General features: G+C 41.4%; 1 protein-coding gene and 1 pseudogene across 1 annotated transcript in view; one reads left to right on the forward strand and one right to left on the reverse strand.

Annotated features, from left to right (window-relative positions):
- The window catches only part of STIM2 (stromal interaction molecule 2), a 79,935-nt gene that overhangs the window by 11,457 nt on the left and 53,040 nt on the right, over positions 1-15,438 (reverse strand). Inside the window, exons 4-5 of the mRNA XM_066631816.1 lie at positions 2,620-2,731; positions 1,597-1,712 (exon numbers count right to left, since the gene is read on the reverse strand). Coding sequence (XP_066487913.1) covers positions 1,597-1,712; positions 2,620-2,731 — 228 coding nt within the window. The remainder of the gene's footprint in view (positions 1-1,596; positions 1,713-2,619; positions 2,732-15,438) is intronic.
- LOC136656488 (5S ribosomal RNA) lies at positions 3,857-3,975 on the forward strand (annotated as a pseudogene).

The following is a 15,438-nucleotide window of genomic DNA, read 5'->3' on the forward strand; positions in this document are numbered from 1 at the left end:
GCAGATAATCTGCTTCCTGCAAATAATGGAAGCAGATCAATGTAGCTTGTGTCCTCAGCAGGATGGAAGGAGGTGGCGATGGACTGGGGACAAAGGGCATCCCAAATCCACCACTCTTCCCATCACTCACCCGGATGCAAGCTACATCAGGTCGCGTCCTGTTTGGGCTGCTCCATTTAAAGGTATTTGCTCATCGCTGAACTGTGATTAGTGTCCAGGGCTTGGGTTTAAAAAACAAAAACAACTGTTTTCCAGTAACAGCTGAAACCACATGTGCAACTGGGATAGAAATTCTGGGGAGAAATTTTTTTTTCCCCTGAAGAGTTTTCTGAGAAAGCTCATAAATACTAGGCTGATACCAAATCAAACTGATTCATCCATCACTACCTACGCAATGTCATCTCTGATAGGCTAGAGTGAAAGCCTGGGAAGGAAAGACCAGAGGTAAAAAAAAAATGGTACTGTAGCAGCAGTATTCAAGGAAACAATAGCTGCAAACCACTGGCATACCTGGGTGGCATCAAGGGGGCAAAAGCCTCAGGGTGCCACTCGGGAAGGGTTACGACCCCCTCTACTCCATCACCCCTCCTTTTTTTAAACAGGCCTTTACAAAGTCTTTTGAGAGCTGGGGAAGCTCATTGCAGCCTCCCTGGCCCCCAGAAGGCCCTCTGAGGACTCCAGATGACCTTCTGCAGCTTCCAAAAGAACTAATATAACCTCTGGTTATTGCCAAAAACCAGAAGTGATATTTTTAGGCCCTCCAGTGGCTTCAGAAGGCCATTTGGAGGTCTCAGAGGGCCTTCTGGGAGCCGGGGAGGCTGCAGGCAACCTCTACAGTCCTCAGAAGGACTCCAGATGCACCCAGTGGAGGTAGGGTGGCATTTTATGGTCCTGGCCTCAGGCAGCCCAGGGACCAGGACTGCAAGTGCTGAGAAAAGGTAAAACCAAGAGACTTTGGAAGAACCACTTTGTCCCCTCAAAGCACAATAATGGACCTAAACTATTTATGGATGAACCTCTGGTACAACCCTATTCCAGAATTTTACAGCCCACCTGCCATATCTTTTGATTAAGAAGTAAATATTAAAGCAAAATGAGCTCTTGCCTAAAATTTTAGAAAACAGCATTTAATGGCTAACATAATGTAGCCTATTCTGCTTAATGGCTTCAAATATTTCAAACCCCCCCCCTGCCAAAAAAAAAATTCCCTACACAGACACATGAACAAAGACCATCATATTCCTCCATCTGCGAGGAGTCTAAATTTCATTGCTACCCCAGTTAATAACTGTAGTTATACTCTGTTAGTTAATACTCTGTTAGTTATAATCTGTAGTTAATACTCTGTTCTCGTCTCAGAGGGAAGTAGGGCAATTGATATGGTTTTCAGGTTTGGCCTGCTGCCTTGTACAGAGAGATAGAGACAGAGAGTGTGCGTATTGGTCATCCAAGGACAGGGACTGAATGATATCACTGAACAATCTTCTCTCAATGAAACTAGTTAACTTAAACACAAGGTAATAAAAGTGCAGCAGAACAATGTATTCTGCCATCAGCTAAGTGGTGGAAGACAAAGTAAATGAAAATTGTACTAACGTGTGAGAGGTCCAAATAAAACAACATCCAGGGCCTTCAGCTGAAGTTTCTGCTTATGGCTCCGATCAATTATTTTCAACTGAGAGATCATAAATGCGGGTTCATTAACTGCTATCCTGCACACAATAAAGTGAAGGTTTAGGTTCATTGTTCTGAAAGTGCTCGTTAAAAACATCATTAGTGAAATGCATGTTCTGTTGGGCCTAAGAACCCAAACACATACATTGAAATGGTTACTATATTTCTTCAGCTGCCAATTATGTGTACAATATTAAGACAAAGTGGCCAGACATAGTATAATAACCTAATGTAATGAGTTAGGTTAAACAAAAGCATTCCTCTACACCAAATATATTATGAACTTTACATTTTTCTTATTTTGCTATTTCTTTGGATCTGGACCTCGAAAGGAATTTTACAAAAAGAAAGCATAGCAATGTTTTTATGATCTGTCCAATGGCAACAAACAGTATTGAGTTCAAGTGCTATTATTCAAGCATAGGAATTCCATTATTATTCAAGTGCAAGAATAATGCAGATTATCTCTAAATATAAATCAGCAAGGCTCCTATTAGAATGAATACCTTCACAATTTTTGTGAAAGTTTTCATTCTAATACTTCTTGATTACCAATATTTTTTTATTTATTATTGACTACACATACTATTTTTATAGTCTTATACCGCTTTTCTGGTTTTGTTTTTAAAAGCCAAACAGTTAACAATTAAATCAATAGTCAATACAACACTAACCAGAAGTTCATAACTACAAGAATGTCCAGAAGTTGACTTTGGAAGATGACGGCATTTTGCCATAAGAACCTTTCAAACCATTTTGCCCTTAAATTTAAAATATCTGTCTGAACATGTTCTGCATAAACTGGCAGTATTATATGCATCATTTGGCCAGAAAACAAATACTGGAAAGACCACATTGTAAATTTTGCTCCTCTCTGAAAGTAAGGCTTCATCCAGTTGCCATAACAGACATACATGTACCAAAACACTGGATTGAAAAAGTCACCTCGGCAATGTTGTTCCTTTGACATTATTTTCTCTGAAATTTTTCTCATACTGAGGAAGTTCAACAAATTCCACCAGCCACTGAAGAGTCTCCTCTTGCGTCCAGTTGTGAACTACAACACAAACAAATATTTTTTTTAAAACACAGGCTGGATTATCAAGAATTAAATCAAATGCAGAAATAAAAAGCAAAAGAAAGTTACTGGCAAGTTTACTGTTTTCACCATGTGCTCATCAAGGTCAATGTTACAGGAAGATTATAAGCAAATAATTCTTTAAAATAAAGGAATATTTTAAAGAATTATTTGCTTATAATCCTTATAAAATTCCACAGCATGATTGCAAAATAAATAGATCTCGTGACCAGCAAAGTATACTCAAAAGTGCTTGATCCAGTCATCCCCTCATCTCTTACTACAGAACTAAGCATAAAATAAAATAGTGCTGCAAGCATGTAAGGCAATAACTATGGCAACCTATTACATATAAGATAACAACTGAGATCTTTGCTCCCATTTAATGACGTTGTCTTATTGACTTTGGAATCTCTTATGTACTCAGGCCATTTTGATATGACCAGAGTGGGGTGTGAAAAGAGGGTTAGCTGGATAACACAGAAATGACAGGAGAGAAAGTGATAAATATTGAAAATGCTGCTGTCTGTAACATTTAGAAAACCGTAAACACAATATGTATCCTCTAAAGAGCCACATAAAACATGGAAGCAAGCATTGTGAACAAGTCAGAGCAGTGCTTCCTAAACTTTTAAGTACCAGGAACCACTTTTTAAAACAACAATCATGACCCACATAACTGTACTAGACAAAAAAAGATAGAAAGAAATGATTTCTTTATTAATAACAATAATTAAGGTTGCTAAAGAACTTACATATAGTAAGCGTGTATAGACATTTGCTAAACTCTCCCTAGTAATGGAGTTGGAAGGATTGTTTCCCAAACCTATTATAGGCATTCCAGGTTATCCAGAAGACCGAACTGGGGAGCAAGACGTGCAGTTAGGGACTTCCAGGTCAGCCAAAAGGCTGAAAGTGAGTTTACACATGATCTATGGCACACCAATTACTACAGAAAATGTGACATTTTAACTTGGGAGTAAAAGATTACCTCATACCACAGGTTAGCATTCCCACCACGAGATCACTCCCTCCATCCAGATTGCCCACCGCTGCAATTTTCTTCTCCAAACTGGGCAAGGGTACTTGCAAAGTCCTCCCCCTTATTTCAGAACTGTTACCCTGCACATGCCTGATCTCATCTGATCTCGGAAGCTAAGCAGGGTCAGGCCTGGTTAGTACCTGGATGGGAGACCACTTGGGAATACTGGGTGCTGTAGGCTTATACCATAGTCCAGTGTTATTCAAGCTGTGATGCGCAGCTCTTTAGGGAGCTCTTTAGGGATGCGCAGCTCTTTAGGGAGGGAACTCAAAGGGGAAGCGCGGGATGTCCTCTCGCAGCAATACAGTCACACCCCTGGGCAGAATACGAGCCCCATCTTCTGCCCGTTGTTTGCGCTTTTTTTTAAAGCAGAAGAAACAGGAGTTGCTCAGCTGTGAGAGTGGCTGCTGCCACCCCGCCATCTTCCAAGCATGCTTGGCTTGCAGTCCTTAATCCTCGCTGATCCTTGTCTGGTTGGTTCCTAGTTCCCAGCCTCTGGGAACTAGGGATCGCTTCTCATCAAAGGGATCGCTTCTCATCAAAGTGAAATCTCTCTTTTCAACCCCTCCTTCTTCCACTCCCCCCTTTCAATCTCCAAACCTTCCCGCTTTCCTCCCCCTCCCCTTAAAGTTGTTTCCATGCAGTTGGCAAAGGGGGAGGGGAGAGACAAGCACACACTTTACTTGGCCAGGAGCAGAAAAAGGGTAATGTTTTTAAAGTGATTTATTAATCTTGTTGTTTAGGAAAAGCTGTATTTTTAAAGTGATGAATCTTGCTATTTGAAGGGAATACTTATCAGCCATTGATGAAATGATTTCCAGCCCAATCCTATCCACAATTTCCTGGGAGTAAGGCCCATTTATTCTAATGGGACTTACTTCTGAGCAGACATGCATAGGCTTGAGCTGTGCATCTCCTAGTATAGGAGACAAATTAGCTTCCTAACCGAATCATTATCAGCTCTATTTCATGGTCTATTTTTGTTTTCCCCACCAGCTGCTGGAAAAATTTAATTTCATTAAATTAATAAAGGGTTCAATCCTATCCAAGGAGAATGGGAGAAATGACTAGTTGGATTGGGGTGTGTGTGTGTGTGATGTTGGTCAGACTGGTTGTTTACAAAGTTCATTTGATAAAACAATTCTATTGGTATGCTTACAAAGTTTAAAAAAATGAGTCCTCCTGGACCAGACAAAATCTGCCTACTCCAGCATCCTGTCTCCAACAGTGATCAGCAGCTCATTTATAAAGCATATATATTGCTGTGTATTAATAATATATTTTTAAGATCTGCATTTAATTAATTGTATGATTAATATAATTAATATTAATATAGTTTATATATATAATATTTATTATATTATAATAAATATATTATAATTTTATATTTAATATATTTAATATAGTTAATATTTCTGGCCACTTCCTGTTTGATGTCGCTTCCAGCCCTCAGGAACATGATGGGGAGTCATGGTCAACAGCCACGGGGGTCAAGGGAGCCACTGGCCAGAAAAGTTTGAGTACCACTGCCATAGTCTTTCGAGACTGAAGGTTGCCAACCATTTATTTCAGAAACTTTTCATAACCCACCAAAAATCATCTCATGACCACTGGTGGTTCCCAGCCCACAGTTTGGGAAACACTGAGCTAGTCAATTCATCTTCACATTTGTATGCAACGGCTATTCATGTAAAAATGAGCAGCTGGGCGAAATAAGGCTCTATATATTCCCAAGACCACACAGACAACAAGGAAGCACAATGATTGGAAACCTTAAATATAGAAGGAATTGAAACCTTGGCCTCAGTCGACAGCTTTACAAATTCCATTCTCTTTGGAATACAAAGAGCTCCTTTTGGCATGCCAAAGGACTAGCTCCTTTTCAGAGTGATTCTGACACCAGCTCAACAGTAGACTTCTGATATTGTCCTCACAATGCCCTCATTTTCAAGTCTTTTCCCAGGCAGCACTGAGTAGGGGCAAAATAATTCAAGAGATATAAGCCCAATGAATGCTTGAGCCCACAGAACTTGCTGAACAGACTGCTACAGCCTAGCCCTGAATCCTGGGCAGTGCACTTGAAAAATATTGCATCTCTTTATTGACTATAATGGAAAAACACTACAAACGTCAACATGTTTATGGATGATAGTGGTCTGACCACTATGTGGTGCTGTTCCCATTTTCTCTCAGGTTTCTCACTGAGGCACGTGATGGAAACCTGGCTGGCTGGCACTGTTATGTCACAAAAGTCTGACCCCTGGGGAGGGGGATAGGTTTGCTGGTACCAGAGTTAAGTCTTAACCTCACAATTTTCCTCCAACCCAGGATAGCTCATTTGTTGAGGCAACCTTCAGCACTGAAGCTTGTTGTCAGAGGAGACAAAGAGCCTGACCGTCCTCTGCACACATGCCAACAGATACTCCAAGTCTGTGTAGCATTTGATCCACAGAGACTATCAAAGAATGGCTCTTAGCTTCTATTTCTTACCAGACAAGCAGGAGGCTTTTTAAAATATAGTGAAGTTCATTGATGAAAAAAGAACGTTACACTAAATAGGAAAAACCAAACATTGCTAACAGATGCAATACAAAAAAGAAATCAAAACTGATCCTAATTACATCTTTCATGCTATAAACATACCTTCAGGTATAAGGTGTGGTTTGTTTCAGTTACTGGAGAGACAGTTCAACAGAAGCAGTGGAACCTGTTCCATCCAAGAATTTCCTCGCCCAGTCAAACTTCCTTTTTATGGAGTGCTGGCGAATTGGGTTTCTGTTTTTCTCATTGTCTAGTCTAGATGCAGAAAAACCTAGCCCATCCCATTTGCCTTCACCTAGACCAGGTCAGGTGGTTGAAATTTGCCAAAGGGCAGGTGTAACCAGAACCCATGAGGGTGCCACTGGTGTTGTTCTCGCCCACTGTTCTGAAGAGTTCAGGTAACAGTACAGTTATCCACTGTGTCTTTTACAGTTGAGTAACCTAAAGGGATTACCAGGGCTTCCTGATCCAAGGATCTGAGGGGTAAAGGGTTCATAATGGAGGCTTAACCCAGGCATGTCTGAACCACGCCCACCTCCATTTTGGGAACAAATGATCCCATTCTATACAATGACTACAACACAGAGACATATGAGCTACAATTAGTGTACAGAATACTTCTGAATGTCGACCTCGGTGCTTTCTGATCCACAACTTGCAGAAAGTCTTCAACTTTTAAAGAGAAGTATGCAACCTAGCCTGGGGGAAAGAACCTGCAATTAACAAATTGATAATACAATCTCTATAGGGCTCATTAAAGATGAATTTTAGATTGCAGTTACTCTTCCTTACAGCTTTTCACTTCTATACATCCAGCACCTTGCTCACATGATAAGTCCATTGGCTCACACACTTTGGAAGTTCAACATTAAAAGTAAAACTGTCAACACTTCTATCACTTCAATTTTCAGTTGAAATGTTAAGACACAGAATAACACTTTTTAGTTTAATTATCCATATCACTGAAGGCTTCTCCTTCAGGCTTCTCCTTCAGTGAAGGAATAAATGAATAAATTAAATTGTTCCATACAAAAGACTCTATAGAAGAAGAAGAAGGTTTCTAGCATAGCCTTCTTCTTGACCTGCTAGTTTTCTACACATATTGTCCAGGTTGTGGGTGGGGGGGAATAATCCTAATTATGAATCTATAATTCAATTATATGAAGCTACTCTTTCAAAACTGAGTTGGTCCAGCAAAGACAGAGGTTTACCACAGCATTGAAAACTAGGTGCTGGTCAGCAACTCAGGTTGCTGCAAGGACATTTTGAGTTAATGGTGATGGTGGGCTGGGATCTTCCCACAACATAGTAAAGTAAGAGTGCAGGCCACTCCTATGTCCCTAGTCTCCTTCACACAAATACCACTTTTAGTCTAGAACAGGGGTGTCCAAAGTTTTTGGCAGGAGGGCCACATCAGCTCTCTGACACTGTGTCAGGGGCCGGAGGAAAAAAGAATTAATTTACATTTAAAATTTGAATAAATTTACATAAGTTTACATAAATGAATATATTAAAGATGAACTTATATGAACGAATGAAGGTCTTGCAATAGCTCAATGCCTATAAAAGGCCTTGCACAAAGCAAGGCTGGCCTTTCCTTTGCTGCCGCTGCTGCATCACAGACGTGAAAAAGCAAGCAGTGGAGGGAGCTCTCATCCCACAGCTCACACGAGAGGTCAAACAGTCGCCCTCACACTGAGAGAAGTTGCGTTGGACCAGTGCGGGCTTCAACAAATCTCCGGAGGGCCAGAGGCTCATTGGAGACTGGGGGCTCCCTGAGGGCCGCATTGAGAGGCCCTGAGGGCTGCAAGTGGCCCCAGGGCCGGGGTTTGGGCACCCCTGGTCTAGAAAATTGGAACTAGATAATACCCCAGATGGAGCTGGATTTGGCTCTAGCATTTTTAGTTGCTGAACCCTGTGTTAAAAGTTAGGTTGAGATAGAGCAATTTGCCAAAACTAAACAAATGAACTACTGGCTGAACAGGGATTTAGATTTCTCACATCTAAATGTAATGTTCTGGCCACTCCATCACACTGGCTTTCTAGACATAATCCTCACTTCATACAGTCCTAGCAAATCTACCAAAAAAGTTAATAGACTATTTTATTATTGTATAGAATTAAACAGCTATATAAACCAAGAATAAGTAAACAGTGTGACTATTTTGAGAAAGCAACAGGAACACAGATCTGCTGGATGAGTTGCTTTCTGTGGACTAGGTGACTCATGAATACTTATCTGATGGTTACGTCATCAAGAATGACAGATAAGATTTCATGGCAAACTAGCATCTGACAGTTGCACCATATATAATGCAAGCACCTGTCTGTCTTTTCCATTCAGTTCACACAATACAAATATATAAAAGCCTTGGCACATTGTTTAGCTATCAACAATTAGGCCCCAGTAATTTCCAAGGTCTTAAAAAGACAACAGCCAGGCAACTGTCTTGCAAAAATCTGAAGCACATAAATTAATGCCTTCACCATGACATGACACTGTGTACTATATGGGACTAGTGTCAAGTGGTAAAGTGAATTTTCATACATCTATCATCAAAGCATTTTTGTGGAGAAAAATCACATACACGGCTATATGTCAAGAAGTGGAAAGAAACTAAGCAATTTATATACATGTGTGAACCAGCACTTTGCTGGGATTCTCATCATCACATAGCTGATTTTACTTCATACCCCTTCCCCATACTCCTTAGAATGGGTAACTGGCACCTCAATGAAAATTATTCAGCCATAAAAGTGGGATAATAACTTCCTAAAGAATAACTAGTAGTTCATACCCACCAGTTGTCACCAAAACCATGACACACTCCATTAAAATTATCTACGTTAATTCCCTTCACTCAGCACATTCCTATGGGCCACATCAAATCTAATGTGCCCCCCCCTTTACACCTTAAAATCCTCTTCACTTCCCAGTCTACTTCTCAAACTCGTGCTCTATGGGCCGTGACTCAATCTTCACTTTTCTGCTACTGCTGAATCCTTTCTAACATGTAGTCTTCCTACATTACTGCCTGCTTTTGTCTAACTTTTCTTCCAAGCATTTGAATTCTATACCTATGGGCGGGATGTGCTTTTTTAAAAAAATTTAGTTACTGTATAGCGCCTGTTTCTTGAAGCACTTATGCTGCACTGTAAGCCCATCATTTTTTTTATACTTCCCAAGTTACCCTTTCTGCGAAGAGAAAGCCACCCCCTTACCTATTTCTTAATTTAGCACTTTCAGACCACCATATCTCTGTGCGAGATTTGGCAGTGGAAAAGAGATAAAACAAAATCTTATTTTAATTACATAACAAATCTGGGATTCTCAGGTTATAGGAAACCATAACCAAGAATTTTTTAAAAGACTTGCAGGGATATATGCCATTAGCAGCCACAAGGTATTCACCCCTGACTCATAAAGACCACTAATTCAGGCTTGAACTATAAGTTACATACAAATGCGCAAAACAAAACTTGAGCCTAGGGAAGTACTGCAAAAGTGGCAGTCCATTTCTTAGGAAAAAGGATCACTGGGATTTTGTTTGAAGGCAACATGGAATTTAGTCAGACGATTGTTGCTTAACCAAATTAAAAAAAAAAAAGAAATACAAGAAGGGAATGAGATTTTTCAAAGTAATCAGCAATTTTTTAAAATGCTCATCACTTTCAAGCTTTAGGATGACTGATTCATAATTAAATATTGAATAAATTGCAAGTAACTGAAAAAATGCTCAGAAAACAAAAACATGACAGAAATCAAGCAAGGCCATTTTGTCAGTGCATCGAAACAGCACATAAATTATCTGGGCAACAGACACAAGTGCCTAAAGAACAATGTTCATGACATTACTGAGGAAAACACGCACACACCACAATCACCAGCTCACATTTATTTAAAACATTTCCCTTCCAATCTTGTGGGAGATCTTGGTGGTTCACTTAACACAAATGTTCAGTGAGCAGTGAAGCAACATGCACAGAGCTGAAACTGACTAGTCTCAAGGCATGCTGCAGAAGTCACCCATCAATTCTCATTCCTTCATGTTCAGATTTTGCCTGTGATTTTAGCAGAACTTGTTATCAATTGTTTCACTTATCTATACATAATGGGCACCAACCTCTGGAAGCCTTGACTGACACATGCACATGTATGGACTGGATGCTGTGCCACTGCCTTGGAATTTGAACTCGAGAACCTTTCCCGCTAAGCCAAAATGAAGTGGGGTATGCTGTGATCAGATTGTCCAGCTAACCCCCAAATCTTATTACTTCTACTGTGAAAATTCTAGGACAAGTAAAAGTGCATCAAGTTCACTGAAAATCCACTACAAATTAAAAAGCACAAATCATGGCTGGCAATTTAGCAAAAGTCATAAAATAAGTTGCAAAACAGGAGCTCATTATTTAAGGAAACAGTGAGGGTTCTATTCACCACAAAATTAATTTCCTGTGGAATCTGATGGGAGATTTTACAAGGATTAGCACATTGGTGTCGAGACACTAATCCTACTACAGCACATTTCCAAAAGTAGCCCACCAAAGGCACAAATGTCTATTCCCTGCCTGTAGAAAGCCCCAAAGAGGCCTTAGGAAACATGGCCGACATATGACAGTACAGGTCATTACTACTGCCTCACAACAACACTTATTGGATAAAGCTAAGTACACATAGCTCCTTCCAGTGGAAAAAGCTTGGATACTCACAGCAAACTATAAACTCTGTTCTGTTTTTAAATGGCACTTCCTTTCAAGGGATATGATTGCAGCCAATCAGGGATCCTGGGCAATAAGATTCAGAAGTGAATTGTGATCTGAACTCAGGCAGCTCACGGCAGTGCTGCAACCTCTTATTTTGCTTTACACAACAGTCAGGGCTAAGGATCCCAAGCAAGGTAAATCCTGAAGATGTTGGCTTTAGTGGCTTTGCTTTGGCCAGGTCCCCTTGTCTTCAAGTGGGCTCCCACCCACCTCTCCATCTGCCCTTCACTGCCAAAGCATTCTCTCTGCTCTGCCTAAATCTGCTTCTTCTTTACCTTGCTCCAACATTCAAAATTGAGGGTATGCTATTACTATACCACTCTCTGTCCCCCCTCTCTCCAGAAGGCAAGGAAGGAAAGAGGCACAGACACAGCAGCAGCACACCCTGATTGGTTAACACCACACAGAGAAATGAGAGGAATACAGCAGCTCATTTGGCACTGGCTAGATAGCCAGTCAACCAATACATCAATATATTATTAACTGTATTTATATACCACTTTTCAATGGAAAGTTCACAAAGCGATTTACAGAGAAAATCAAATTATTACTGGCTCCATGTCCCAAAAAGGGTTCTCAACCTGAAAGATGCAAAAGAACACCAGCAGACAGCCACTAGAGAAGACACTGCTAAGGTGAGAAGGACCAGTTACTCTCCCCCGCTACATAAAAGAGGAGCACCCACTTGAAAAAGTGCCTCTTACCCATTTAGCAATATACAGCCCACACTGTGCCGTGGCAGGCACATAATGAGTAAACACAAGTCGAGTCCACTAGTCTTGCACGCATGCTGACTGGAGAGGAAGACCAGAAGCATCATAACAGGAACAATGGCAAGGTAGCTCACATAAAAGAGAAGGGAGGGGTGGTGAGTGTATGGGCTCCTGAATATGGGATTCATATTGCAGGTTGCGGTATGAGATGCGTTCCAATTTCTGAGGGGATGAAGACCACCTGCTGAAATCAATATGATGACACAAAGCAATACCACAGAGACAATGCTTCCTACCCTCACTCCGAACGTGTGAACATTTTCACCCTGTTCATAGCTTCCCCAAAAGTCACTGAAAGTGGGTTGTTTCAGAGCTGGAAAGAGCTTCAGCAACAAGTCCTCCCTGTCTTTTTTTGTTAAACTCTACTGCAAATCAAGATGTGAAAATGGTTGCAAATTTTTCTGTAATTACTCAACACTGCTGATTACTTTTGACGTATCTGCATTTGTGACACACAGAGATAAACATATACCTTAATTTTACTTCAGTTATTTTTGAAGAGGTCTGTAGTCATAATGTGGCTGCAGCAAACGTAGCTGGTCAGCTCAGAGAAATCAGTGAAGCGGGTTTAGTTATTCAAAAGTAGAAAAGAACAATGTGCCTCTTGGTAGAGACTGTGGCACAGATAAGCTTGTGCTGTGATGGAAAAACAGCAGGGCAATCTCCAAATAAGGTATTCCAAGATGTTTGCCCAAAAAATGAAGGACGTTGCATGAAAAATTAATACCTCACTAAACAGGGACTACGTTTCACAAGAAAAAAGCCCCAAACACAGACCATCAACTGGGGCAGGGTACAGGGTACATACTAAACATTTGTAGGAAGAGGACTAGGTCTATGGAAGTCACAAGTAGTGCAGCCTCCCGGCCACACTAGCTATACTACTCACCCCAATCTACAGCCCCTCTGCCCCCAAAACTCACTTGTTCAACTCCCCTTTCATCAGTTTCGTCTTCTACTTTGGGCCCTTATTTCCTAGGCTTTCAGCAAGTTCCAAGTCCATATATATCACTGCCGTACATAAAGTTTGATTCATACATTGTGTGGCAATAGTGTGTGTTCCACTGCACCCATACACATATGTGTACCGCTGCACTCACCCACCAACCCCACTTGTTCCCCCCTTTCGCCTTGTAAACATCATTTCCCTCACTTCCTCAGTAAGCCATCTCACTCTACTCAAATATGCAGAGCATACATTTGGGCTTACTATCAGCATACAACTGGGTAGTTTTCAGGTACTTGGTCCTCCTCGCCTCAAGACAACTTTCCCCATCTCAGGGTCCTCCGGTGCTTCAAGAATCTGATTCAGGAGATTAAAGACAGAGGTAGTCTTGTTCATTGATCTCATCTCCCTGTGGTCTCTTGCATATGGCCAGAATGTGTTCTCACTTCCCTAGAGCAGGGTCTCCAAACTTTTTGGCCAGAGGGTCACATCAAATATCTGGCATGGTGTAGAGGGCCAGAAAAAAAAATTTTAATATAAAATTTAAATAAATTAATTAGAGATGGAACTTAGATGAGTGAATATATGAATGAATGGTCTCATTCATTAAACCTCTCTGGCCCTCAGAACACCCTCCAGGCACAATGAGAGCACAGTTCTGGTCATGCTCAGTTCAGTGGGAAAGAGGCTTTCAGGCGACAAAAGGTTGGCCGCGGGCCGGAAAGAGGTTTGCTGCGGGTCGCATCTGGCCCCTGGGCCAGGGTTTGGAGACCCTTGCCCTAGAGTATCAAATCTATCTTAGTAAATCACAGCTAGTCCCCAGTTTGCACCCATTTCTCTCCCCCAAAGTTTCACTGAGCATATCCTCAGGTTCTCTCTTGTCCTAGAAACTGTATTCTTGAAAACCTTTTCACCCAGGTAAACTATCTCAGTTCCATAGCACATGAGCATCTCTCCCACTCTATTTTTCATCCAAACCCCCCTTTTCTTCTCTTCATAAAATACATTTTTGAAAAACACCCCAAAGTTGTACTATTGGATGTCCTTTAGCATCGGTTTCTCTTTCAGCAGCTCAAATCACTGTGCATTTCTCCATCCGTAGGTTGCAGCAGAGGTTCACAACTCAAGGAACACTTCTGCTTGGAAGATAAATCTGAGATTAACCATGAAACACAAGATCAGAGAAAGATGGTTGCAGGACTCCAACTCAGTAGGATCAACATCTTTCTTTGAACTCAACAGTTGCATGCAGAGAAAAAAATCACCTTTGTCAGCTGTACTCTATGACAGCCCAAACCTGAACTGCCCATTATGCTGGGACTGCTGCTGCGCCAAAACTGTAAGGGAAGTAGCTCCAGAATTTGATTCTGTGGCAGCCATTGGGCTGCCGCACAGAGCCTCCATGTTGAGCCTGTGGCCCGATACAGAGGCTCTGGATGCAGCAGAGGACAGGTTTGCCGGTCCTGCCTCCTTCTTGCCCCACTCCCTCCCCCCAGCACACCTCCTCCCTGCCCTCCCGTGGAACACCTCCTTCCCAACTCCCCCCCAAGCCCCCATCCACGCCTCCGCTGCCCCACAGTCCATACAACCCCCAAACAGCTGAGCACCTGCAATCACTGGCAGTAGCCCAGCAACAGCTGGTGCTGAGCTACCTCTGGCACTGGGCTGGCATTAAGGGCTGCAAACGTGTATGGCACATTTGCAACCACTGGTGGTGCGAGCCTAGGATTGGGCTGTGAATCAGTTAGCGATTTACAACCAGCAGTAATGTAAAAGAAACTTAAAATTTGCTTTGCCAGGTTCTCCTTTCAACAGAAGGCCCCCAGGAAGTTCCATTTCAAAGAAGTTGTCCATCTGTGCTCCAATTGATGCCAAGGTTTAAGCAATGGAGACCACAGTGATAGTATACAACTTTACCATAAAACTCATGGTATTTTTAAAAAGTCACTAAATTAACATTACAAGTAAGGACTCTCTTTTCTGAGCGCTAGGAACTGAATTGGTTTTGTATGAAATGGAATTTTCTGTTACATAATGCATCCTCAGCAGTGCCTGGCTTGCATTCATTTATACAGTCTGGCTATTTAAAACACAAGGCTGCCAATAATAAAGAATGTGCAATGCACCCATAACATATCTTGGTGGCATGCAGTTTATTCCCAGTTGCTGTTAACAGTATCTGTTTTGCAATGCCAGATGTGACCTAACTAGTCTACCAGAAATGTTCTTTGAAAGATGGTCATACATTCCCCTTCATCTTGCCGCGCTTGATCTGTTTCCATACCATTAGCCCAGTCATGCTCTCTGCATAATTCCTGTTAATGGATTTTTTTCCCATAGACTTGTGATAAGGTTCATTTTTCTTAATGTTAAAAATAATGCCCAATATGAAGAGACACATGAACACATGTTTGAATGCAGAATGCCCCAGCTCTCTCACATCTCCAGTTAATACACTTCAAAGTAGCAGAACTAAAAAAGATGTCTGATGGGGCATGTAATCTTATTTGCAACATCTCTCCCATGTACCAGTGTTCCGAGACAGTACGCTGCAGCTTCATATGTACATAAAACTTTTCTGGGGTATCAAAATGAGACAAGAGGTAGCTCACAAAAGGGG

The sequence above is a fragment of the Tiliqua scincoides genome, chromosome 6 (assembly GCF_035046505.1).
Source record: "Tiliqua scincoides isolate rTilSci1 chromosome 6, rTilSci1.hap2, whole genome shotgun sequence".
Lineage (NCBI taxonomy): Eukaryota > Metazoa > Chordata > Lepidosauria > Squamata > Scincidae > Tiliqua > Tiliqua scincoides.